The 25,909-nt window shown below is 36.4% G+C and overlaps 1 protein-coding gene across 1 annotated transcript in view; it reads left to right on the top strand.

Moving 5' to 3' along the window:
- Window positions 1–25,909, top strand: part of LOC129738301 (GATA-binding factor C-like) — a 578,622-nt gene that overhangs the window by 525,325 nt on the left and 27,388 nt on the right. Inside the window, exon 5 of the mRNA XM_055729485.1 lies at window positions 17,096–17,230. Within this exon, the coding sequence (XP_055585460.1) occupies window positions 17,096–17,230 (135 nt within the window). The remainder of the gene's footprint in view (window positions 1–17,095; window positions 17,231–25,909) is intronic.

Here is a 25,909-nt window from a genome sequence, read left to right as displayed (position 1 = left end):
GCTACCAAGACGTAAAGCACCATATATTCGCCAAATACGCTCCCGTTGACCTAATCGCGCTGGTTGGTGACGCGCTAGGAAATGTCAGGTGGTCGACGTTCGTTGCTCACTAAGGCGCTTCCTTGCATAGTACGCGCTTTTTTTGAAGATTCCCAAGCAACCAAAAGTCCCATAAAACAGGTACAAAAACGCTTACTCAACCTCATCATTGATATGCAGTACGTTCTATGCAGCTCAAAATTTAAGTTCTTATTGATACTTTCAAGTCAAAAAACAAGTCTTATTGATCTTCTATTCAACTTCCAGCGGCCTTTTAATTCAGCTTCCAAAAAATCGTAAAATGAGAAAAAAATCTCTCTATCTCAACTGCACCCTTGGCATCGGCTCATATCACCTTCTCTTGTTTATTTACTATGTTCTGTACATGGTGCCGCCATGATGCCACGCGCCGGATTCCCAACTCGAAAAATTGCTCAATTGCTTCTTTCTTACATTTCCTACATATATCGCATCAGAAGGGTCACTTAATTACCAAATTACTTATTGAATAAAAGTCATGCCCGGCTTAGGGATCGAACCCCGGCCTTCCTGATGAGAATCGAACACGCTACCTACCACTAGACCACGCCTAGATGTTGTTCTAGCTGAAACTAGAACTCGAAGTGGTGATTTGATTTTGAAAGCACCTCAATGCACTTTTTGTGACTTACCAAATCCCGTTTTGAGCACTGCTGTGCCCTTTATGTGACTTACAAAATATCGTTTTGAGCACTTTTGTGCCCTTTATGTGACTTAAGTCCCGTACAACGTACGTATGAGTTAGTTTTGAAACTTTCAAGTTCATTAATGAGTACATATATAATTAACTCATGGGAATTGGGCAAAACAAGTCACATACAACGTACATAATAATCACTTTTGCAGCTTTCAAGTTCAATAATGAGTGCATAAAGTTCACTAAAGGGAACCTCTACAACCTCGATGGAAGTCTCATCTAGTTATAAATAAGAAAGCTTATTAAATAATGCCGGTACGGCATAGAATCTTATGCCGATAATTCCACCTCTGAGGAAGTTCATTATTGGAGTAGAGTCTGATTTGTGGGTGTAGTAAATCGATTCTTGTTGGTCACCCTAGGAAGACCCTTAAGTTCTTCTATTGCCCGTTGAAGAACATAGTTGTACCCAGTTCACTAATAGCTGGAGGTCATTTTAAGATGCCGTTTGGAGGCAGGACTTTCCGTTTGTTGACGGATAGAGCGAATTTTATTTTCGCGCAAATGGATAAACATCCACATAGCTGGGTCAAGAACCGGTTTTCTGCACCTGATGCCAAGAACAGTCCCCTCCCGAGTCTGGTTGGGGTCGCGTTGCTGCTATCTGGCTAGCTAACTGAGGATAATCAAATCATCCCAGACGGATCTGTAGATAGCTAGAAGCGAGAGAGACTTGAACATGTTTTCTAGCTAGTCTAACTGCTGGCTGAGTCTTCGTCGTCATCGTCGTTGTCATAATAATCGATTAAACCGGGGATATACGAGGGGTGATTTGGTTCAAAAGATTGGCGAAGCTAATTGATTTCACTGATGACTGGTTACCGGTATATCGGTAGAGTCAATTTGAAGCAATCAATTGGTAGTTTCGATAGCGCATAAAATTGCATGGGATGAGTGTCGTCGTGTTAATTTTAGAACTTTATCTCATCGTTTTTTTTATCTGAAAATTTTTTCTCTGTTTGGTGATTGATTAAATTTGAAAGAAATTATTAAAGGTTGAAAAACAAACAAAACAACAATCAAAAGTAGTTCGAAGCAACAGTATTTATAACGCCCAGTTAAGCAGCTCCAAGCAAAGTCACGCTTCACGCTACAGACTCAACGAGAAGCCAGTCGTAAGAACGGGTGAAATACATGAAAATATTGTGTCGAACATAATTTTCTCTATTATAGTTTGGCTGCCACTGGCTGGTGGGTGGTAGTTGATTTTATTACCGAGTCAATAAAATTCAACCATGCTTTGGTTGGAAATATATAGATATCTGAGGAAGTTCGCCTGGAAAAGAAAAGAGGAATTTCAAACGAGATGGTTGAACAATATGCTGTTTTGTTTTCGGAGTCTTGTGCTCTTTAGCGAAAGATAGAGAGAGAAAAAATAACCACAGCAAAAGCACAACCAGTTAATAATGTGTGAAAGAACAACATCGATTCGCAATAGTACGCTCGTAAAAGTTAAACCAAGTCGCGTAGCTCAGGCATTCTGAGAGGGGTTTTTAGACTGCTTTTTTCTCCGAGTTATGATGTGCCTTAAATCCTTCCATGGAGCCCTCACCATAACCAGGTTGAGATTCGAGAAGTTACCAGCTTTAAATTCTGTTTTTTTTTAACGTTTCGTTTTTTAAAAGTTTTCTTTTTCAAGGTTGGTGAGAATATATCATTTTAAGTTCAATGTCCTTTCGCTATCATTAACTTTGTTGTGAAAATCAGTGACAACTACCCTATCGAAATTTTACCCGACGACGAAAGCGAATTAACCCTGGTCGTGACAGAAACAAATGATTGTAATAAAATTTCACTTTTCCCCTATCGTAAATTCGCGATTGCCCTCGATGGCTACAGTTTTGAAGGAACGAAAAGCCTTTCGTTGAATTGGTCGAAGTTCAGCCGACTGACTTTCGACTTCCCTCAATTGGTTCAATTATTGACCATACTTTTCAACTTATTTAAAATTTTAAACCTTTTTTTTCGCCACAGCTTTATAAACTCCATTCCTTTTTTTAGTGGCGAGTTTGAAAAACTGTTCAAAGAATCAACTTAAGCGAATCAATGCAAATTAACTTAACCACACTCTCGCTGCATTGAATGCCAATTCAGACAAGAATGTCTCATAGAAGCTGCATTCCTAACGAGCGATCGGATTCAATGCCCAGGATTTTCGAAACTGGGGTGCGCCTCACAAATAGGATTAGACCATCCTTCGGAACTTCCGAAGGAAACATGTGATGTACCAGTGGCTTTTGTCACAGAAATAACAATCGTCTTCTTCAATCTGGAGAACGACACCATCGTAAGAGATTCCCGGGACAACAGCAGCAGCCGGAGAGTTAATCCGAATTAATCCGAATCCGATTGTTGTTTGATTGGGAAGACGGATTGTTGGATAGTTGGATGCTGTCTGAAGGATGCTGAATGGAAGCTCCTGCGGTTACGCTTCGTTGAGTCATCTTCGATGGGTTTCCTTGTTGCTTGCGGCGAGAAGCCGGGATTCGTCCGTGTGTGTGTGTGTGTGTGGGATTGCCATTGACCGTGGACCTAAATCCGGCTTTTCAATTGACGATCATCGTTGACTGACTGACGGCTGAGGCGCTGGTGAATCGGGGTTGATGGATATTGTCATATGCTCTCGGAATCATGCAGGAGTGTTGCTAGGGTCTTTACCCTAATAGGAGATATCGAGCTTTTTGAGAACCTGTATGAGACCCTTGGTGCCAAAGTTGTTAAGTTTTTAAGTTGTTGTGTTTGGCCATTTTTTCATATATTTTTCGAACATTTCTGTTTGGCTTTCGAACTTAAAAGGACTAAAATAAAATTCTGATAAAATCTCATCAAATATAGTTTAAAAATGCCGTTTGCCGTTTGGCAAAATTTTGTTAACGCAGTTTTTTGGGATATAAGCTGTTCCTCCAATGCGTCCAATTCGAACCTTTTTAGACGAATTTTCAACGGTCGCCAAAGCAGTTAGAAATCACTTTATTCAAACAATGCTCTTTCTCTGATTTACTACACAGTAAATGAAAATTACCGGGTTTGGTAATTATTTTACCGTATTCCTAACATGTGGAAATCGGTAATCTGGTCGGTAATTTGTTATCAATGTGGTACAAAGAAGGTGATGATCAAACACGCACACTATAACAGAACTCGTTATTCAAAAAGTAAAAAGGTAAACGAAGCCTACGTCACTTGCCAGGATGTTTATGTATCCTAGGCGAGAATCGTAAACAGCAATTAAAAATGATGTCAAATATTACGGACCTTTTTCGGGTAAAAATCTCCGAAACTCGGCTGATCATATATCAGATCATCTGTCAAAATTTTGACATATTTAAACGTGGCAGCTCGTTATATTACCGAACAGCCGATATTGTTGAACCGAAGTGTTTGTAAAAATTACCGACATACCTGTAATGGTTGTCAAAATCTCTTGCCGAAATACCGTGATTTTTAACCGAAAACCTGTTTACCTAAAAACTGTTTTTTTACCGACATATCGATTATTATTACCGAAAATCTGGTAGTTTTAACCGAACAATCGAAATATCGGCAATTTATACCAAAATCTGTAAATTCTTTTCAAAGAACCGTAAAGCGCTCGGTTGTTTCAGTTTACGATGAACAATATTTTACGCGAGATGATTCTAGACTCGAATGGTCGCGCGCCTTGCCTTATTAGCTGAAATTACCGAACATTTTACGGTTTTCGGTAGAAATAACTGAAAATTTTATAGTTACAGTTGAAATTGTCGGTATTTTCGGAAGACGATTCTGTAGCGAAAAATTTTTATTCTGAAAGTAATAAAACTTAAAAGAAGAGAACTATATAAGTTAATGGGAAATAACTATGTTGATAGTCATGATTTTAAATATTGTTTACTTTACATACACTTTTGTTATTAGAAAAACTTAAAAAGCACTTTTCTGTAGGTACATCGACGCCCTTGATAGGATAAGGCATTTCCAGACTCCCAACCTCACCGTACTTGTCGCTTTCCCCTGGATGTCTTCTGGCTCGTCTTCGTCCACTAGTTCATCCGGTGTGACCATATTTGGCAGACAGAGCACTTCCGTCGCGGAACCAGATGATTCATTTCTAAGAAAAGAAATTTCAACAAGTGCCCAAAAGAACACCAAAGTTAATAATTGCTCAAAAACTCATCTGGTACTCAAGGTCCGATTCTGGTTTCTGACGTTGTGTTTAGCGTCCTTGGATCTAATCCCAAGTAACATAGATAAAGCCAACTAGCATTTGAACGTTTTATTGTGGTTTTATTAGAGCATTTTTTTTAGCTAGTTTCATAACTGTTTTATCATGGCCATGAGAAATGCTTAGATTCTTGATTCAAACATTGGTTCTCAGGGAATTCTGAAAACGCTAGTAAAGCTTTAACTAAGTATACTGTTTATGTTGTCTAGAAAGAGTTCAGAATGCTCTGTTAAAACTCCAATAAAACATAAACTAAGAAGTTCCCTCCAACATTATTTTAGCATGTTTTAGAGAGGCACGCAGTGCTTGAAACTATGATAAAATTAGATGGCAGTTCTCGATCAAGATATCAAAGCAGGAGACGCTAAGGCTAGTTTGCACATATTTGAATTGAAATTTTAATTTTCACACATTTTTTGATAAGTCATGTGTGTTGTTTTTGAGTAAAATAAAAAAAATATATCAAGATATTTGAAATACTTAAAATCACCGGAAGGGTTTCGAATATTTCAACAATATAAGTCTTGAGTGAAAGGGCTCAACAAGTAGGAGAAAAAATTTGTTGTTTAACGCCATTATTGATCCAAGATGGCGGTTTCCGCTTTTCTTTTCAAAGCGGAAAATTAAATACTGAAAATCTCATGAAACATCCACAATCTGAGTATTGAGCGAAAGGGCTAAACGAGTAGAAGTCGAATTTCACAGTCCGACGCCATCTTGAAATGCAAAATGGCGGCATCCGTTTAGTTTGAAAATGATGTGAATGACTGCAAATCACATGAAACTCCGGAATATGGGTATTAATGAAATCCAAGATGGCGGCTTCCGCTGAACATGAAAAGGCTGTTATTCACTGAAAATCGCATGAAACAACCACAAAATGTGGTGGAAGGGCTCAACGAATTTTTAGATGGCGTCAAATTTGACTTCTTCTAGTTTAGCCCTTTTCCTGGGGCTTTCATGCCATTTCCAGTGATTAACAGCATTTTGAAGTCTAGTGGATTCCGACATCTTGACAGCCTTTTCACCCAATAACCATATTGTGGGGGATTAATGCGAATTTTTGTCAATTACATCATTTAAAGTTCTGCGGAAGCCTCCATTTTGGATTTCAAAATAGCGTCAGACAACAAAATTCGTCTTCAACTCATGATTTATTCCACGGGCCATTCCCAACCTATCTCTTTTCATTCAAAAATCTGTCCTCATTCACTGTACTAATGATTAACAACTCAGAAATGAGGAACGAGAGAAACGTCAAATTTGAGCTTTTTATTTGGCACTAATAAAACCATTATTAAACTAATAAGCCATTTATCTGACCATAACAGAGCTTGTTGGTTGGTTGTAGAATCAAAGGTGATGGATTCACAATGTCAAGTATTTGAAAATAGTTTTTAAATAAAAGCCTTATGAAAGCGTTGGGGGACCAAAATTTTAAAGCATAATGATTTTATCGAAGTTTAAAAAATTGGACGTGATCACGTTTCTAGGATAGGGGCAAATAGCTTTAAGATTTTAGATTTATTAGAGTTCTTGTGATGCTTAGAGCTATTTATGAAGATTAATGCAGCAGTCCTAACGAAGTTTTGCTGACCATAATTTTTAAAGCTAAAATTGATACTTGATACTAGATCCATTCGTTTGCGTTCTGCAACTGGGATTCCACCAACTGACGGTACCGCCGTCAAATTTTTCATAAAACACGTCATTACTTTTACCAAAACGCGAGACGATAGCAAGATTAACGTTTGTTTTGACAGCGACGCTTTAGAGTTTATTTTACCGACTTCGGTTTTTTTTACCGAAAAAAAGTTTGTTGACATGATTCTTTCCGAACTTCTATAAGTTAAGACTCGTTTATCGAAGTTCGGTAGAAAATAGACGTCAAAGTCATCAATTACTGATTTTTGTCTAATTACAGAACTGGTTCGGTAAAATGAGTTACCGAAATCGGTAATTCCGGTGTACTGTGTAGTTTACTTACTATCAACTCATATACTTCTACATCATAACCCTCAAGTCTCTAGAACAGATCTCCAACCACATCTCTGGTACCGATTCCGAAAACACCTTTCCGGAATATTCAATTAAGTGACAAAACCAACAAACCCTACCCGAATTCCACTCACCGTGACAGAACAAACTTTGAGACGAATTCCGGAGCGCAAAAACCTGGCTCTTGTGGTACTTTTACGGTTCAATTAATTCCTCTTTTCCGCATCAGGAAACAACCTCATATGGACGGATAAGTCTCGACTCGGTTCTGGCCATTAGCTTCTTGCAGTGCCAAACGAGATCCCATACTTCATGTGTGTGACTCTCTTTGGGAGCACACTCTTCTGGCATCGACGATCCGGATTTGGTTCCCCCTTCTTTCTCGATGAATAAAAACAGTCCAGAATAATTCACCTAAGCTCAAGGGAACAAACGGCAAACCGGGAACCCATCGTCAGGCATCAATATTATGGGGCTCCTCGTTGAGGTTTTCTTATTATTAGATCCATATTCCCAGGAGCCACCACTCACTCTTGCCAGAGTGCCAGAAAATCGCCAGGTCCCAAAAAGGTGGACGGTGCAGCAATTGTCACGCCTCTTTTTGATTTAAAATGCAGCATTAATCGATACATTTCACATATATCATGTTCTCGCGTTCACTTCTGGAAGTCTCACCCGTCGTTGTTGCTCGTTGCTGCGGGTTCAGACATTTCCTGAACCGAAGCTAAACTTGGGGCAGAAGAGTTGGATGATGCTTTACCTGAGTCGTTTACACACTTATAGGCAGCGATTCGCGATCCAATGCAATGCAATGGTTAACCCTCTGCGTGATTCAGAAAATTTAGTGGTTTAAACTTTTCAACCCAGAAAATATTAAAAACCAGGTCACCGTGTTATAAATAGCACTTTAAATTTGATTCCAATGTTTGTTAAAAAAAAAACAAAATTTTTAGTATGATTTCCCATGCTTAGAACTTATAACTCTTAAAAATCCTCCAATTCAAAAAGTTGATTCTGGGAGCTCTTCTAGGTGTTCCTAAGATGTGCCGGGGACAGAAGAGCTGCCTACAAAAAGAGCAAATCGACCAATCCAGAACAAGAAACGAACAGAAATACCGAGAGTCTGGGGAGCGCGCATGCAGGGGTTGTTGTTCTGTGCGATGTACCTCCTTGTTGTTGTTTTGTACCAATTTGAGAAACTGTAGTCGTACGAAATATTAATCGATACTGAACATAAATCTGGGCTATGTAGGACGCACTTGTTTAGCTGTTACTATGCTTGTAGCTTTCGTCTTCTTCGCGTATTGAGGCTCACATGGTTAGTCAGTGGGTATGAGGAATCTGTATTGTTTTGCAGTAGGTAATTTTTTTCCTATTTTACAGATTCTACGAGCATTTAAAAACCTTCTAACATAAACAACCCGAGCAGACTTTTATGGCAAAATTATAGCAAATTTTGCTATCACGCCCTGAGAGCCCAGTTTGCTCTCATTTTGCTTGACATAAGGTGGTACACAGCAAAAATGAGAGCACAAATTTTCTTACTTGGTTAGCAAAGTGATACCAAATTTTGCTAAAACTGAGACCCAAACTACACCTCGTTTTCCGAGAGCTTGGAGAGCACAATGATGCCAATATTAGGCCTCGTAAATTTTTAAATAAAAGCAAAATTTGGCATCATTATACTCTCAAAATTTTCACAAAAACGACAGCATAGAGAGGTGTAGTTAAGGTTTCATTACAAGCAAAATATGGCATTACTTTGCTGTCCGCGTTTGAAAATTTCGGTTTCAGTTTTGCGCTACCTTAAATCTACCAAAATAAAAGCAAATTTAACTCTTAAAGCGTGATAGCAAATTTTAGATAATTTTTTCAATCCATCCAGAATTTAGTTTGCATAGAGAATGCGTTCATTTGAAGAGGGATGAAAGAAAAATCGAAACAAAACGCCGATTCGCCGAAGATTGAACGCCTAGTTAATTAAGTAAATTTTTTAGGATATAAATTTAAAATTTGAAAAAATGTATGATAGATTTAAAAAACCTTTGTTCTATCTCTAAAATTGACTGATTTTGTTAAGCCGATTAAACATCAAATGATAAAAATAATCCAATGAATGAACCTTATTCTTAAACAATCAGAGAAACTAGACACGAGTTCTAAAAAAATAAAAATTGTGGACAAACTCCAATTTTATATTTGAGGAAGGGTTAGTGTTAGTGGGTTAAGACTACCTTAGTAGGTTAAAACAACGAATTCGAAAACTTACATCGATCAGCTGGGGCTCATTTCAAACCCGTTTCCTAACAAAGGAATGTGAGAATGAAAGCTGGAATGCGATTGGCAATGGATCGCAGCGTTTAATTGAAATGTACCGGTATAGCCAACAGTGGCTTTCCAAACCAGCACTTGTAGCACTCTTGTAGGTAACATCATACACCGGAACTAGTTTGGATAGAGCGGCCAATCGTTTTTATTCCGCAATACTGAGACTAATAAACTTCTTCATTTTCCGCTTATGATCTCATCTTTGTCATCCTCGTATTTTTTGTTGTCGATTTCATTCGGTTCACTTCCGTGTTAAAAAATCTCCAAAATCCTGTTAAACCTGGACGACAGGAATTAAATTGGTGATATTAATTTTTCCGGAAGATATTCAACTTCAACATCTCTTGATGCAGGCTTCAGTTTTATAAAGATAATCATCCTAACTCCGATTACTCAGCAGGTTCATTGTTTTTTCTATAAAATATTAAAAACTATTTAAAAAAAAACCTTTTTATAACAAATTTTTAAATTCCTGTTACAACAAGATTTTATAGAATACCTTAAATCCGTTTCATTTTCCCCTCTTGTGTTCCGGTCGATGGATGCTTAACCAGTTTTGCTGCGCAACAACACGGTAGGATTTGCTATCGGAGTCTGAATCCCAGGAGAGTTAAGCCCGATTGTAGTCAGCACTGGCATTGGCCACAAATTCCGGGACAAGTTGCAAGAAACAAGTCAAAGTCGAAATTTGGCACTTAGGTGACTATGAGCAACTCCAGTCCGCCCATCCCAGCAATTTGCTCAATTATGCCAAACCGCCAACCTGCTTTCGCCTGATGGGTTGAATGTTTTACTTCCTTGCCTGAAATGCATGATTTTGTTTATAATAAAATGAAAAATTGTATTACGTTGAGAATATGGGTACTTACCTTACCGAGCACGGCGGCGACGGCGGCGTCTATTCTGATTTTATCTAAAATAGGGTCTGCCAGTAAAGTCAATGCCGGAAGCAGCATTTTTTTTTTATTTCTGCCTTTTGACGGGAGGACCATTTGAATCTGGAGGAGCTCTCGAATATTCACTGTCCTCTTCCTGTTCTTCGGAAGATTCTTCCGATCCGGATTCTGGTTCTTCTTACTGGGTGCGAACATCCTTTGTATTTAAGAACAAACCAGCTGCGACTATTGGGCCTGGTTTCGGGCAGACATCACATTTAGATTGTTGGCCGGAACACTCAAAACTTTATCCACAAAATCTGCCGCTTCAAGGCCCAATCGGAAGTTGTGCATTGAAGCAACCTGGGATGAACGCTCCGGGAACAATGTTGTCCATGTTTACCGGTGAGTCCTCAACAAAGTCGATCGCTCAGTTCAGCTTTTACTTCGATTAGTTTGGCAGCGCATTCGCGAAAAAAGGGAATCGAACCTAAATATTCACATTTTTCCGTCAAAACTGCGACCGAACAAAACACCAAGGTTCTTAGATACACTAGGTTCTCCGACTTTCACAGTAAGTAGGCGAGGAGTGAGCGGGGCTCTCAATGAGTTTGTTTATTTTTTGCTCAGCTTTTCTGTGGTTTGTTGGTAAACAAACTTCATGAGTTCCGCATAGTTGCATAGCCTACATAGCCAAAATGGCTGAATCGGGAATTCGTTATTCGGGAACACCTCCTGAATATATACCCACCTTGCAAAACACTACCGAAAAACAACTGACAACCTCTGACAACCACATAGAAAATTTGACAGATGAAAAATTTCGCCGTTCACAAGCAGCCGGGGTTTGACATCTGCTGAAATAAAGCAAAATGCGATCGAGGTTCGAGTCCATGCTACTGTAAATACTCAATCCAGCAGAAAATGGGATGTTTTTACTCAAATTGAGCGAATTTAGGAACGAAATCAAAAAGTGCTAATTTTACTTTACTTAGTTTGCTAACGGAAAGTAACAGTTAATTTTTGCTAAGTGGAGCCTCGAAAGTTTTATGTATGTCCACATAAGTTGTTCGCATTGGAAAAAGAAATCATATTTTATATGCCTACATAGCAATCAAGCAATCTCATAAAGTCATTATTTTTGGTTTATGAATCAGTTTTTAATTTGAATATGATAGATTGATTTTCAAAAAAAACGCTAATGAGGGCCTTAGAGCCAAAGGGTATAAGTGACAATATGGTCGATTTTGAGTTAATGATGCCAAACGATTTTCCATATTTCAGACTGTTTTTGATGATTTTTTCAGATTTTCAGAGTTTTATTTACATACTTTTGAGTTCCAGAGCAAAATACAAATTTTCGAAAAATATATAGAAAATTTCCAAACACAGCAACTTAAAAGCGTGTTTTATTTGTAAATACTATAATGATATTATTTGAGGCCCTTGGAGCCAAAGGGGTATAAGTGCATAACAGCTTATTCCCCTATAGGGGAAATATTGTTAAAGTGATTTTTTTTCTATTCCCTGTTAAATTTCGTCTTCAAATGAGAAAACACATTCTGTCAATAATACAAATAATCAAAATCGTATAATATTCACCAGAAAATTAAAATAAATTGAAAAAAAAACTTTTATTAATTTCAATTTTTGTTAAGCAGTATTGCAGGAGGCTCTTGTCTATTTATTGGTTTAGTTCTTGTTTTAAAATTTATAAATGATGCAACCTTTGTATTGAAGATTCATAAAACGCTGCGCTCTTTTTTGAATCCATCATTTTTGTACGTACCTAAATTCATTCTCCTTTCACAAGGTAAAAATTTTTGCAGATAGATTATCGTTTGTTTTAGGTTTTGTAAGTTGTCTGCTCGGGTGGTGCTGAAATGTTAAAAAAAATTACTTTAACTGAAGCTCACCAAATGAAGGTCAATATCATTATATAATATTTAAGATGGATTTTGTTTTATTCTACTACACTGAATTAAAATTTCTCAGAGAGAGCGGCATGTTTAATCATGATTTAGAAAAACCTAAATAACTGTAAATAAACATTGTATGTGCAGGAAAAAACCTAAAATGCATTTTCCGTTAATTACTTTTGTGTGATTTTGTTATTTTATATAAATTTGAAGCACCGTTACAAAAATCTTTTATAATTTGTTATTTGACATCAGGAAATGATATCATTTTGATTTCACCTTTCACTCTGTTGATAAAAAATTAAACCCGGTTGATAGCTTGTTTTGCTATCTGATAAAGTCTACTACTAATTATGCTAACAGCTTGCTGTTGATAGCTTAATATGATCTCCGTGTGCTATCAAACAAAAATGGTTGACACCATAATGATGCTTTTTTTGCTATCGTCTAAAAACTGAAATCAAATTATGCTCTCATTTTGCTTTTGACGCCTCATTTTGGCTTCAGTTTGCTTTCGATTTGGGCATCAAAGTCTGCTCGGGAACCAGTCGGGTTCAAATGCACATCATAATTGAAAGAATCCCCTTGTTTGTACGACGATTTCTGATGTAATTATTACGCGCCTTTCACTTTTCTTCCAGACACTTGTTTTCAAATCATTATAGTAATTCCACCACAAATTTATAAATAAAACCCGAACATGTTCCCGACATTGCACTTCTTAAGTTGAAAAAGTAGGTTGATGTAGAAAAAAAACTTCTCTGCACACCCCTCAAATTCCGAGGAATCACCTCACGTCTCTTCGTAAATTAATAAATGGTGTTTTAAAATTTTCAAATTTTGTAGACCCCTAAAAATTTTGAGGTAGTAACTCCCTGATTGCAACATCAGTTCAGAATAAATGAATGAGAAGGATAATGGAACGAACTCACCAATTGTTTAAGAAGCAACTGTGTTTCCTCTTTTAGCGAATCATTGTGCCTACTGGAAGTGGACGAAATCAACGGAGAATCGGGGCGGGTGGATCACTATGCATTATCCACTAATTTAAGAAAAGATCACAATTTTACAATAAGAAATTACTTAAACTTTAAAAAAAAATATTTTCACCGCAACGGAGCAAAACAAAAACACGTGCAATACCAACAAACCATCGCTGCATCGCCTACTCATCTTGATTAGGGCATGGCCTTAAATTCGTTTCTAAACATACGAACAAATGTTAATTGCCTGTTATTGAAGAAACTTTGTAAGTATTAAAACGTTTTGTTGTGTGTTGTTGTTGTGTGTCTCAGGAATGAAAATGTAGTCTTCAACTTTTTCCGTTTAACACATTTTTATCGTTGGATTTTTTTAATGAATTTTGTGAAACAGTCTTTTCAATTATGTATTCAATATTTGCCTGAATAATCTCGTTAGCTTTTCGGAGCAACACAAGAATATTTTTTCATTTCAAATTTGAATAACCGAAGATGAATTCCAATAAAAGTTCTCTAGCTAATCACGTTTTTCACACAACAGTTTCATTAAAGAATATCAAAATCAAAGCCCGAAAATGGCCACAATACGCGTGTCGAACCCAAAACCGATTAGCCTCCGATCGATCAACGACAAGCATGACAAGCACAAACAAAAAAGGGAACCACCAACAAAACGATATCATCCTTCCCTACCCGGGATGTTCTAAAATCCTCCAGAGAACCTGCGCAGGAATCCCGCGCCGAGCATCAATAGAAATTCAAATCACATCCCGTCACAGCGATGATGGTGGTTCAATTTTTTTTTCGGACTGTCTTCTAATTCAAAAAAGTGGCTCATCTCGACGGATCCCGTGAAGTTGGGATTAAAATCATTCGAAGCGATTGCTTGCATGTGTTTTTTTTCTCTCGGTGATCTAACCCCACGCGCTCCGCAGAGGAAATCAGTAGGTACTAACACAGAACCAACAAATCTTTGCTCATCCAGAATTAACTGATTGACTCGATGTACCAACTCGATGGCATTGAAAGAAACGTAGAATGGTCAATGGGTCTTGCTTTTTCTGGGATGCTCAGGCCAGGCTTTCCACTAACGTTACGTCGTTTTTTTTTTGTTTCTCTTCGAAGTCCAGCTCTGAAAAAGCGGGACCATCCATAGCGCGCCGATTCGTGGAAAGCACGTACTGGAAATAAATCTTCATGTAATAATTCCAGGAATTCCTTCGACGTCGTCGTTGTCGTCGACGACGTTCCACATCTCCGGTTCGTTTCGGGATTGGATAAGCCGAGAACAACGCTACAGAGACGAGCCCTGTTTCTCCGAGGCTGGATGACCGTTTTCTGCTGCTTCCATCTGGACTGGACCCGAGTGTGGAATTGCTTTGAACTCTTGCTCGTTTTCTGGTTCTTCTGGGCAGTGCTGTGACTGTCTTTTCCTCGATTGCGTAGGTCATTCCGGTTGGCCCACTTGTAGGTCGAAATTCGAGGAACTCTTCCAGTGACACTTTTCTCCCGGGAAAGGTTACAATTTAATTTGCGGGAGTTTGGAGGAGATTTTTTTTTTATTTATTGGCATTGATCTCAAATCCGATTGATTTTCGGATTGGTTTTGTGTACAAAATGTGCAAGAATTTGCATTTAAATAAATCACTACTCGCTCCAAACAACATTTTAACCATTTGAATGTTTATAAGGCATTTCAAACTTACATTTTTACTAGGGGGTTAGTAAATTTCCCCACGAGGGTGATACAATAAATAATGAAAAGAATTAAAATATAACAAAAACGCATTGCAAGTAGGAAACTTCATCACGCGATGACATGTAACAATTTTTAACATTATATAACAAACAAATTTAAATAAAAGAAGAAAAATTGCAAAGAATTAGTAAATGAATTGACAAAAGATAATATTGCAAAAAAAAACGAAATAAGGAATAAAAATAAATAATACTGACAAAAATGACAAAAATGGCAAAAATGATAAAAATGACAAAAATGACAAAAAAGACAAAAATGAAAAAATGACAAAAATGACAAAAAAGACAAAAATGAAAAAATTACAAAAATGAAAAAAATGACAAAAATGACAAAAATGACAAAAATGACAAAAATGACAAAAATGACAAAAATGACAAAAATGACAAAAATGACAAAAATGACAAAAATGACAAAAATGACAAAAATGACAAAAATGACAAAAATGACAAAAATGACAAAAATGACAAAAATGACAAAAATGACAAAAATGACAAAAATGACAAAAATGACAAAAATGACAAAAATGACAAAAATGACAAAAATGACAAAAATGACAAAAATGACAAAAATGACAAAAATGACAAAAATGACAAAAATGACAAAAATGACAAAAATGACAAAAATGACAAAAATGACAAAAATGACAAAAATGACAAAAATGACAAAAATGACAAAAATGACAAAAATGACAAAAATGACAAAAATGACAAAAATGACAAAAATGACAAAAATGACAAAAATGACAAAAATGACAAAAATGACAAAAAATGACAAAAATGACAAAAAATGACAAAAATGACAAAAATGACAAAAATGACAAAAATGACAAAAATGACAAAAATGACAAAAATGACAAAAATGACAAAAAATGACAAAAAATGACAAAAAATGACAAAAATGACAAAAATGACAAAAATGACAAAAATGACAAAAATGACAAAAATGACAAAAATGACAAAATTTCACAAAAAATTACAAAAAAATTTCTTACATTGGCAATGATTTTGAGAGATTTTGCATTCTCAACTTATCGTGATCAATCTGATCCCACGCTATTAAGTATCTGGCTGATTGACTGTCTTATTCACAGAAGTAGCGCTCGAATGACAATCTTGTCGTCCGCTGGCTGGCATGAATGAACCCGAGCCAGTCCCTTCCTTCCCAAATGAGCCCAGCAGCCTTTCGGACCTCGGAAGAGAAATAAATCAGAGATACGAAGCAAAGAAGTAGAAATCCGAACGCAATCCAATTAATTTTGATCCACCGTTTTTGGCCTAGTCCGAGTGCGCGCGCGCGCTTTCCGAACAGAAACTTTGACACTGAACTTCAAATGACAACAACAGGAACCCAACAAGCAACGCAACGCAACACAACCAGTCATTCATTTGGCGATCCTGCCTCTGTCCGGCATCAGCCACGGGGATGAAGATGGATTTGGATTGTTTTAATTCGGAATTAATCATTTGGTCTTCTCCGTCTGTTGATGGCTTTTTAGGTTGTATTTTGTTTGGTTAGGAAGGAAGGGAAATTGTGAGACGAAAGGACGGAGGATGAAGTAACATGGCAGCAGCAACAGTGTCCGAGCAAATCGAAACCAGTTAACTGATCCGATTTTCGGTCCCAGATTCTTCTCCTAATTAAGAGAGAGGACTGCGATGATGTGGTGCTGTGACGGGGCAGCCGCGATTTTTCGGTCATTGGGAAGGAATCGATCCGTTTGTTGCCGGACTGGACTGGACTGGTGTTTGGCCAAGCTTTTCGATAAAAGCCAATTAATAACACCTCCGTTGACAGTTGTTGTTTTCAGGTATTGATGGATCCGGACTCGTCCGGCGAGGCCCCAAAACCAAAGGTGTGAAGGTAGTTTAACGGCAATAATTCATGAAACCGCTTACTCTATTTCGACCAATTCCACGGATGGAATCTAACGGATGGACGAATGAGCGGACAAACTAACAAGATTCGAGCTGACAGCCCGTTTAACATTTGAAATGTTCAAGTTACCCACCACCCGATTTAAATGAGCGAGGAAATGCTGACGATGCCAGCCGAGGATCATATATTTCTTGAATTTCTCCATAATCAAAATATGCACACGCACTAAAAAAAACTGATCTAGCAACCCACGCTTCTGAAACTATTTGACACACAAAGAGTGGAATGCACCCCTACCTACCTAAATACTAAAAAGATCTAATCCTCTCATTACTTAGTGTATTGGTTTTAATTCATTCCTTCGCTCATTCTTCCATTTCAGTCACTACAAAGTGCCGCCCGACGCGCAGGAACGTCGTGTGCCAACTGCAAAACGACGACCACGACCCTGTGGCGGAGGAACCAGAGCGGGGAACCAGTTTGCAACGCCTGTGGCCTGTACTTCAAGCTGCATAATGTGAGTACCTACTTAGAGGCCTGCTAGTGGGCCTAGCTACATACCTGTCCAAATGTTTTTTTTTTTTGTCTTTCGATTTTGAATTGGCCTTTTTGCAACGCTGCCTAGCGCCGATGACTTCGACAGATCGGTCGGTGATTGACAGACACATAGTTTTCCCGGTGTCAAACTGGTATTGAAGTTTCAAAAGTTTTTCCCAAGTAACACAGATTAAACCAACTACCATTAGGAAGTTTTATTATGGTTTATTAATGCCTTTTTTTTGTGCAGCTCATTCTATGACGGTTTAATTATTGTCATGCAAAATGCTTCTAATTTTGTTTCTACCATACGTTTTCAGATAGTTTTGAAAATGCTTATAAAGCATTTATTAAACATTCTGTTTTAGTTGTTTTGAAAGAGTAAGTGCTATGTTTAAACTATAATAAAACACAAACTTAGAAGTTTGCTCCAAGTTTTCTTTTGCATGTTCTATAATAGCACTCAGTGCTTGATTATTAACCCGTCATAAAACTAAACGGACAGTTCTCGATTAAGATGTCGAAACAGGACGCACTCAGGATAAATAGCACATATTTGAATTAGAATTCACATTTTAACACATTTTTGATAAGTTAGGCGTCGTACACAAATTACGTAACGCAAAAAATCTAGAATTTAGACCCCCTCTCCCCCCTATGTAACAATAAGTAACGTTTGATATGAACCCCTTCTATAGTAACGTAACGCTAAATACCCCCCCCCCCCACTCCATATTCAATTTTGAAATTTAAAGTAAAAGTACACAAAAATTTATTTGATTTGAGTTACACTGCACATAAACACTGAATGAGCTGCAGTCGATGACGTGACAGTAAAATAAACATAACAGCAAAGCTCACTTCGTTTCATTCGCGCAGTGCGGTTTTTCTGAATCAAACTTAACCACCATTGACGCTTTGAACAAGGGGTGCGTAGATTTGCTCGACAGAAAAAAGGAAATTAAAGTTCTTTTCTTTATGTTTTTTTCCATTAATTTGTTACGTAACTGAACCAAGTAACCCCCCCCCCCCTCCCCCCTATGTAACAGCAAGTAACGCAGACTCAACCCCCCTCTCCCCCCTATATGCGTTACGTAATTTGTGTACGACGCCTTATGTGTGTTGGTTTTGAGTTAAAATAAAATAAAAAAAAATCTTTGAAAACTTCAAATTACCGGAAGTCAGTTGTCTGTGGGACTCCGTGCGGTACGGTTCATTTTTATCGTTCGTCTGATTCCGAATGTGTGTATTGCTTTGTTTTGATGAAGAATTGGTGCGGTTTTCTAATGTTTTATCCGAATTCAGGGAAAGCAAATCAGTGTGTTTGGAAAATAGCTGTGTGACTCGGAAAAGCACCATTAATTGAATTCGCGTGTGATGGAGGACAGAATTATCGTTAAGGAAGCAAGATGGCTGATTTTCATTTCGAGTGGATTTTCCAAGATGCTTCAAGATGCGAGTTAGGAGAGAGGCCTGTTATTGGAGAAAGTGGGTGAAATTGAAAAGAGTTTTCAGAGCCACTGTGGTTTTGCCTCGAAAAGGTATTCAATAAAGGAGTTTTCGTCAGGTGAATCAATTTGTTTCGAGTTGAGGAGCACATCCAGGTCGAGGAGGATCGTAGCAAGCTGGGCACGTTCAGTTTTGGTGGCGAAAATAAATTTTGATGAGCTCTTTCCATTTTGTATACAATTCTCTTTCTATCTGCTGCTAGTTGTGAACGACGTTGCTGCCATTAAAACCATAGTGGCGAATAGCAGAAGCTTGGATGATGAACTCTGAGTTGAGTTTCGCGTTGCCACAATTACAGGTTTTATCGAAATTGACAGCATATATGATTCCATCGTGTGAATAGAAAAAATATTGATCGGCAAATGCAAATTTTAAAAATCTCTTCTATGAAGTTTCACTATTTGATGCCATCATGAAATCCACGATGCCGGCTGTCGCTTAACTTAAAATGCTGTAAATGTCAAAAAATCACACTAAACCTCCGCTATATGGGTATTGGGTGAAAGGGCTAAACAAGAAGAAGTCGAATTTTTCCTTTCCGACGCCATTTTGAAATCCAAGATGGTGGCCTCAACTGAACTTTAAAATGCTGTAAATGATTGAAAATAGCATGAAACGCCCAAAATATGGGTTTTGGGTTAAAGGGTTAAACGAGTGGAATGCAGTTAGTGACTGAAAATCGTATAAAACAACCACAATACAGACCCCGATCGTTTTTGGCAACATCCGATTTTGGCACATGATAGACATAATATAATGACATAAATAGCAAATATGGCAAAAAAAAACAAAAACTATAAACAAAACACGAAAAGTGCCAAATGCATCGCAAACATGATAAAAAAAATGTAGTACTAAGAAAAACAAAGTTGAGAAAAAAGTCTTTCGATTTTGACAACACAAAAGGTTAAGCCCTTTCAGCGAATACAAATATTGTAAAGCTTTCGTGCGGTCTTTAGTCATTTGCAGAGTTTTAAAATTCAGTGGAAGCCGCCATCTTGGATTTCAAGATGGTGTTTGAAAGCATAATTATACTTCTACTAGTTTAGCCCTTTCACCCGATACCCATAGTACATATAATTGCTGTACATATAATTGCTCAGTTGTATTCACATTCAATTTCTTGATCCTCATATTTTTGCAAATCTATATCTAAAAACGGAGTCTTAAAGTTGACTTCCAAGTAAAAAAAAACGGAAACAATTACATAGTTTATGTAAAATTAAACAAATATCAAAACATTCAGGTACATTAAAAGCTCTAAACTATCATCGTGCTCGAATTTGTCTACTGTCTGTTGATGAAATTTATTTTACATCGTTTGATGTAGTTCACAACCTACATCAAAATAGTGTAGTATTGGAAAACTTTTGCGACTCAAGTTATGTGCACGTTTTTTTTTTAAATTAATCTACAAACTCATTAAAAATGTAATCTTTAATCAAATATTATCATAAACAAGTAATACAGCTTTTGAATAATAAAACCACTTAAATTTCTGTTGAGAATATTTCAAAGACTTTCACTTCCCGCCAGCTCTATCAGCACAACAATAGCTGAAGTTTGTTGGTGTTTACTTTGGTACTTGTAGTTTATTTGCGTAAAGCTAACAAAATACAAGTAATGTTCAAAATTGGTTCTGAATTATGCCCCAATCAAAAATTTGCACCTTTGTTGATTTGTTGATATTGAAACAAAGTTTTGTTGATGTCAGGTCTAAAAATGGAACATCAAATTCGATAGTCTCCTATATATGAACCCATTAAAAATATTCCGGGTTTTCCATTTATTTTCATTTATTTTTTGGAGAAATAGGTAGTATGCTCAGTGAAAGAAATTACCTTTTAAACTTTCGCTTGGAATGTAAAAAAACTGATTTTCCTTATTTACTAAAGTTTTCCACTAAGCGCCCCACTGATTGAGCTGTTTGATTTAAGCGAATAAAAGCGATTTTCTCTTTTTCCTCTTTATTCGTTAATCTGAGACTTTTCATAAATTGTGATCTGTAGAATTTATGCATAGATAGATGACAAATGCAGTCTTTTGAAACACAACTCTTTATTTTGCGTAAAATTCGTATAATTACTTCAAATGGATATGCGTCAGTTCGGCGTATAAACGTTCGTTTTGATTAGACGATTCTCCGTCGGAGTGACGTTTATCCTTAGTCCATGGGTGGCCAACATTTTCAACAGGCGGGCCAAATTTTAGAAATGAGATTTGCAGGCGGGCCTAAAAAACAATTTTTCTGGAGTATTAAAAAACAAATTTTTAAAGCGCAATAAAAAAAAAACTTGCTTAGGTAACAGTAAAGTGGAGATTAAGCTTGCCAGATTGCCCGGTTTTATCCGGGTTTGCCCAGATATTTAAAACAAAATTTACGAAAAGTCCGGCCTGGCTTGGTTACCCGGATTTTATTGAAAAATGCTCGGATTTATTCTTCTTTTTTGCCAAATCGAACTGAAAAATATCATGAAAGGTTTTGTAGAAGCCTAAAATACGATTTAAAATCTGCTGCGTTTGATAGACTTTTTCAAGTTTTTATTTTTATTGATTTACTTTTGATCTTACCTTGAGTATCGGTCGACAATTTAGAAATCAAATGCTCGGATTTCCTCAGGTTTTTAGATGAAAATAGCCCCGGAAAACTCTTTAGTATATTTTATACAACTTTAGTATAGATTCATCTTAATAAGTTGTTTTTGTTACTTGCATATTTTTACAAATTTTGCTTTATTTGAAAAAATAGTATAAATATTACGCAATAAGATATGAATTATCCCTCTTATTTTTTGTATGTATGTCAATCTTTTCAAGGCATTTAAAATCTCATCGGTTTAACAATCCCAGAAATGTCTAATGGCGTTACTGCAATGGACAAAAAGTCAATTTTATGGTCTACCAAAAAAAATAAAATTAACGCACATTTTCCAAAGTTTTGAAGTTTACCGTTCTCCTTAGAAAAATTTGATAGACAAATGAAAAACGCAGAATCATATTGTTGAAAAAAAGAAGCGTTTACAAGCTTTTGACGATTAAAAGAAAAATTTAATCGACGAACTCTAGTTATATCTTATATATATATTTTTCAAAGTACTCAATCCAACTCTTTCCAATATTTTCAATGTCTCGGTTTGACAAGTGAATTTGGGAAGCCTTCTATGAACAGAATGGATACGAATTTGAGTCTTTTTTTTAATCATTGCACATTTTTCAATCGTAAATTTTGGTTAAAAAAGTCGTTCTTCTGAGAGATTTGTCAGTACCAAACCGGTTCTAGTTGAATTTTACTACACAACTGTAAATTCTGACTAGTTTTTCATTATTGATGTTCATAAATACAGAGCAAGATGCCAATTAAAATATATTTGGATTTGGTTAAATTTCCATAAATATACCCTTTTCTGTTAAAGCTCAGCAATTTACATAGCAAACTTACGATGTTTTACGTAATTTGCAAAAGTTATTAAATTTGGATGGATGAACGACGTTGTTGAAATAGATATTACGAATGGTCGAAATTTTTTGTAAATGTATAATGTTAATCATCATGTTGATATGCTTCGGTGGTTTTTTTTGATTTTTAGACGATTTTGATACGATCTTACCATTTTTCAGAGGCTATCTAAACTCCTCAATATCAAAACTAGAGTCCGCTTGAATGCTCTTTATACCATTGCCGTGATGGATGTGTAATGGAATTTACAGATAATGTGACAATTTAAAAATTGTGATTGTAATTTTTTTTATACAGTGATGGTAACCTTTCTCGTAAAATTATATGAGGCCCACAGAGCCAAAAGCAGTTCAAAAATAATCAATTTTGAGCAAATAATGCCAAACGATTCTCCACATTGATTTTTAAAATTTTCAAAATTTTATTCGCATTCTTTTACGTTCGAAAGAAAATTGCCAATGTTCGAAAAATGTACGGCAAAAGGCCAAACACAACATTTACCCCTTTGACTTATATCACTAAAGGATTTTCATATCTTTGTTTTGAATTTAGATAGAGTAGATTAAGATATAATTTTCCAAATGATATACGCAGACCAAGAAACTCGATCAATTCTTAGAACATGGCTTTTCCAAAATAAGCTTCGCGGGCCACAAAAAGTTGGTCGCGGGCCACATGTGGCCCGCGGGCCATGGTTTGGCCACCCATGCCTTAGTCTTTTCGTGCAGTTGGAACAAATTTCGTTCTTAGTTAACCTTCCAAAGCCGTTCGCTAAATATCCGTTTCGGGGAAATATGAGTTGTAATTTGATTTCGTTCTCCTGGCTGTAAATGTTGACCGATTTTGATGATATCATATTCATTGTGTAGGTAATTTATTCTTATTACTCAACATTTCAAAATGAAGTCGATATGTATTACCAGGTTTTCAGAAACTGGTTCAGAAAGTTAAAAGTCTGAAAAATAGATTTTATTTTTAAAATACTCATAACTTCTGACAGCTTTTCTGTATTTAATTATTTCATTGATGTTTGAAATTGTCAAGAATCCATCTATCCGACAATGTATAGATATGTTGGGGTCCAATGAAAGTTTTTACCGCTATGACAGAATTTCCGGTAGAAAAAAGTCTTACTTTAAAAAAAAGAAATCCAGTTTTGGCTTTGCTTAGCTGTATTTCATTTCTCAATGATCCGATTTTTAAAAATCAAATTTTAGTTTTTTGGCGTTAATTTGATCATTATTTTCATAGAACATACTTGGTCTGTCAAAACTACCAGTTCATCAGTATATTGGAATGATGATAAAGATGTTTGAAATGTGCGCTTCGGGTCATATTGACCCGAACGGCTTTGGAGGGTTAAAATGGCCAGTGCGTTGGATCTTCTTAAATTGTATTCGACTGAGTAAGAAAATTTTAGTGATGCTGTCGGAGAAACTTCTCAAGGTATGTGTTTCTTTGTACATAAAAAACAATTTCCGTTTGTTCGTTTGTGAGTTTTTTTTTATTTGACCTCAATTGCCCTCTCAGCCCTAGTTTTAGCGTTAAGATAAGACCTAGAGAACTGAAATTTGGTATAAGTGGGTGCTAATTATTACCAGGAAAGAAGACAAATGTCAGATTTGTAGATGACTCATAATGTTTTACATTGGATTTAGATGAAAATTGACATACAGTTGCGTTCAAAAAAGAATGAATTTGCGCGAAGCGGCGTACCCACTTCCAACTTTGACAAGCTGCCATTTCTCTCTCGGTTGATATTTTTTAATGAAGTTTTCACACAATTTAGTTTAACTATCTAATTAACGCTCTACGAAATTTGATGTCTTTTCAATGACTGGAAACAAAGATACAGCTATTCCCGTAAAAAAAGGGAAATTCGGAATTGCTTCATTAAATGTGCTGTATCTTTGACAATTTTCATTGGAAAATCTTGAAATTTGGTCCAAAGATGTAAAAATGTTTGATCTAGTACCAGGCCAAGTTTCGTTAAAATCAATGAACGTGATCAAAAATGGTGCCGGGTAGAAAATGAGGTTCATTGGACCAAATTTCAAGATTTTTCAATGAAAATTGTCAAAGATACAGCACAATATTGTTGCTTGACAAACAAACTTACCACAAACAAATTTCTTTGTAACAAAAACAACGCAAAATTAATTAAGAATTAGTTTTGTTCTACAAATGTTAAATAATTCCTCGATTTTTTTTAATTAATGTAGATGTCGAAGTTTGCATTCAAATTTTATTTATCAAAAAGGCTCGACAACTTCTTTGTTTGAGAACCCTTTAGGGGGGGGGGGGGGGGGGTTGGCTTTTTTATTTTATTCTAAACCGATTGTCATGTTAAAATATGATTTTTTACAAATCTGAGGAATGTCGCCTGTAAATTATACGGCTTATTGAAATTGTTCTGTATCACTTTCAAAAACGCATGGATATACGTCACTTCGGTGTATAAATCGCACTTTTGGCGATTCGTTTTTATCGATTTTCTCAAAAACTGTTTGATATTTTCTAGATTTGTTGAAAGCATTTGATAGCTCATAGAAAAACGCACACAATAGCGTCAAAAAGTCAAAATCGAAAAAAATGGATATACGTCACTTCGTCATATCACGGCAGTGATGAGGAGGTACATTTTCAAAAACGTTGAACATTTTATTAGATAGACTTTTTATGGCAAAAAGCGGTATGGTAAGATTCAGGAAGAATAAGAGTTCATTGTGAGCATAGAAGTATATTTATACTATGCTCGTAAAATGAATTATTTACAATTTTCGGCATTTTAGGACTAAAGTAGGCTCTAGGTCCAAAGTAGGAGCACTCACCCTAGTCAGAACCAGAGATAAGTTAGTATCAACAACTACAGAATAAATCAGGTTTTCAGAGCCAAAGGGTTATAAGTAACAGAATGGTCTAGTTTGAGTTAATGAAACGGTTCTTCACATTCCAAACTATATTTGATGATTTTTTTCGGATTTTTAGATTTTTTTACATACTTATACATTTGATTGAAAAGGAGTTTCAAGTAGGCCTTGCTCGGGTGCGGACGCGTTTTTCTGTCTTTTTGTTGCTCTGCAATTTTTAAAGTTTTGTTCTAATGGTTTGAGAAAGTGAAAGCGGAATTGGCAAGAAAACGAATTTTTTTTTTCGTGTTTATAGGAAATGATGTATGGAGTGGAATTGAATGATATTGTAGTGATTTTTTTGGCAGGTAAGTTGAACGTGCACCAAACATGGATGTCACAATTCGGTGGACGGCAGACGGATTAGACCACAAGAACAGGAAACCCCGGTGAGAGCTTCCCGATTCTTTTTTTTTTCTATACCTTCACTCTCCTATGGCTTTTGCTGCTTTGCTTTTTTACATTTTTAACGCTTGAATATGTGGATTTTGGTCATATTCTGTGTAACAGCCTTTCCACGGGTCGGTATTGTGAGTCTTTCTTATTCATTATTATAAATACCAATGCCATACTTTACACAGTACCGGTAGAAAAACCAGATTGCCAAAAGGAAGAATAGACTACAATTTTTTTTGAGGTTGTGCAAATAGTGATGATCAGAGTTTTGGTTTCCACGACCGAGGAATTTTGAATGTTTTTATTTTTTTCCAGCAGGAGGTGTAATCGTAACAGTCATCGATTGCTTTGACCGTTAAAATACTCGATGCAGAAATCCAAATTACAT

Source organism: Uranotaenia lowii, chromosome 1, assembly GCF_029784155.1.
Source record: "Uranotaenia lowii strain MFRU-FL chromosome 1, ASM2978415v1, whole genome shotgun sequence".
Taxonomy (NCBI): domain Eukaryota; kingdom Metazoa; phylum Arthropoda; class Insecta; order Diptera; family Culicidae; genus Uranotaenia; species Uranotaenia lowii.
This window is presented reverse-complemented; position numbering and strand designations above follow the sequence as displayed.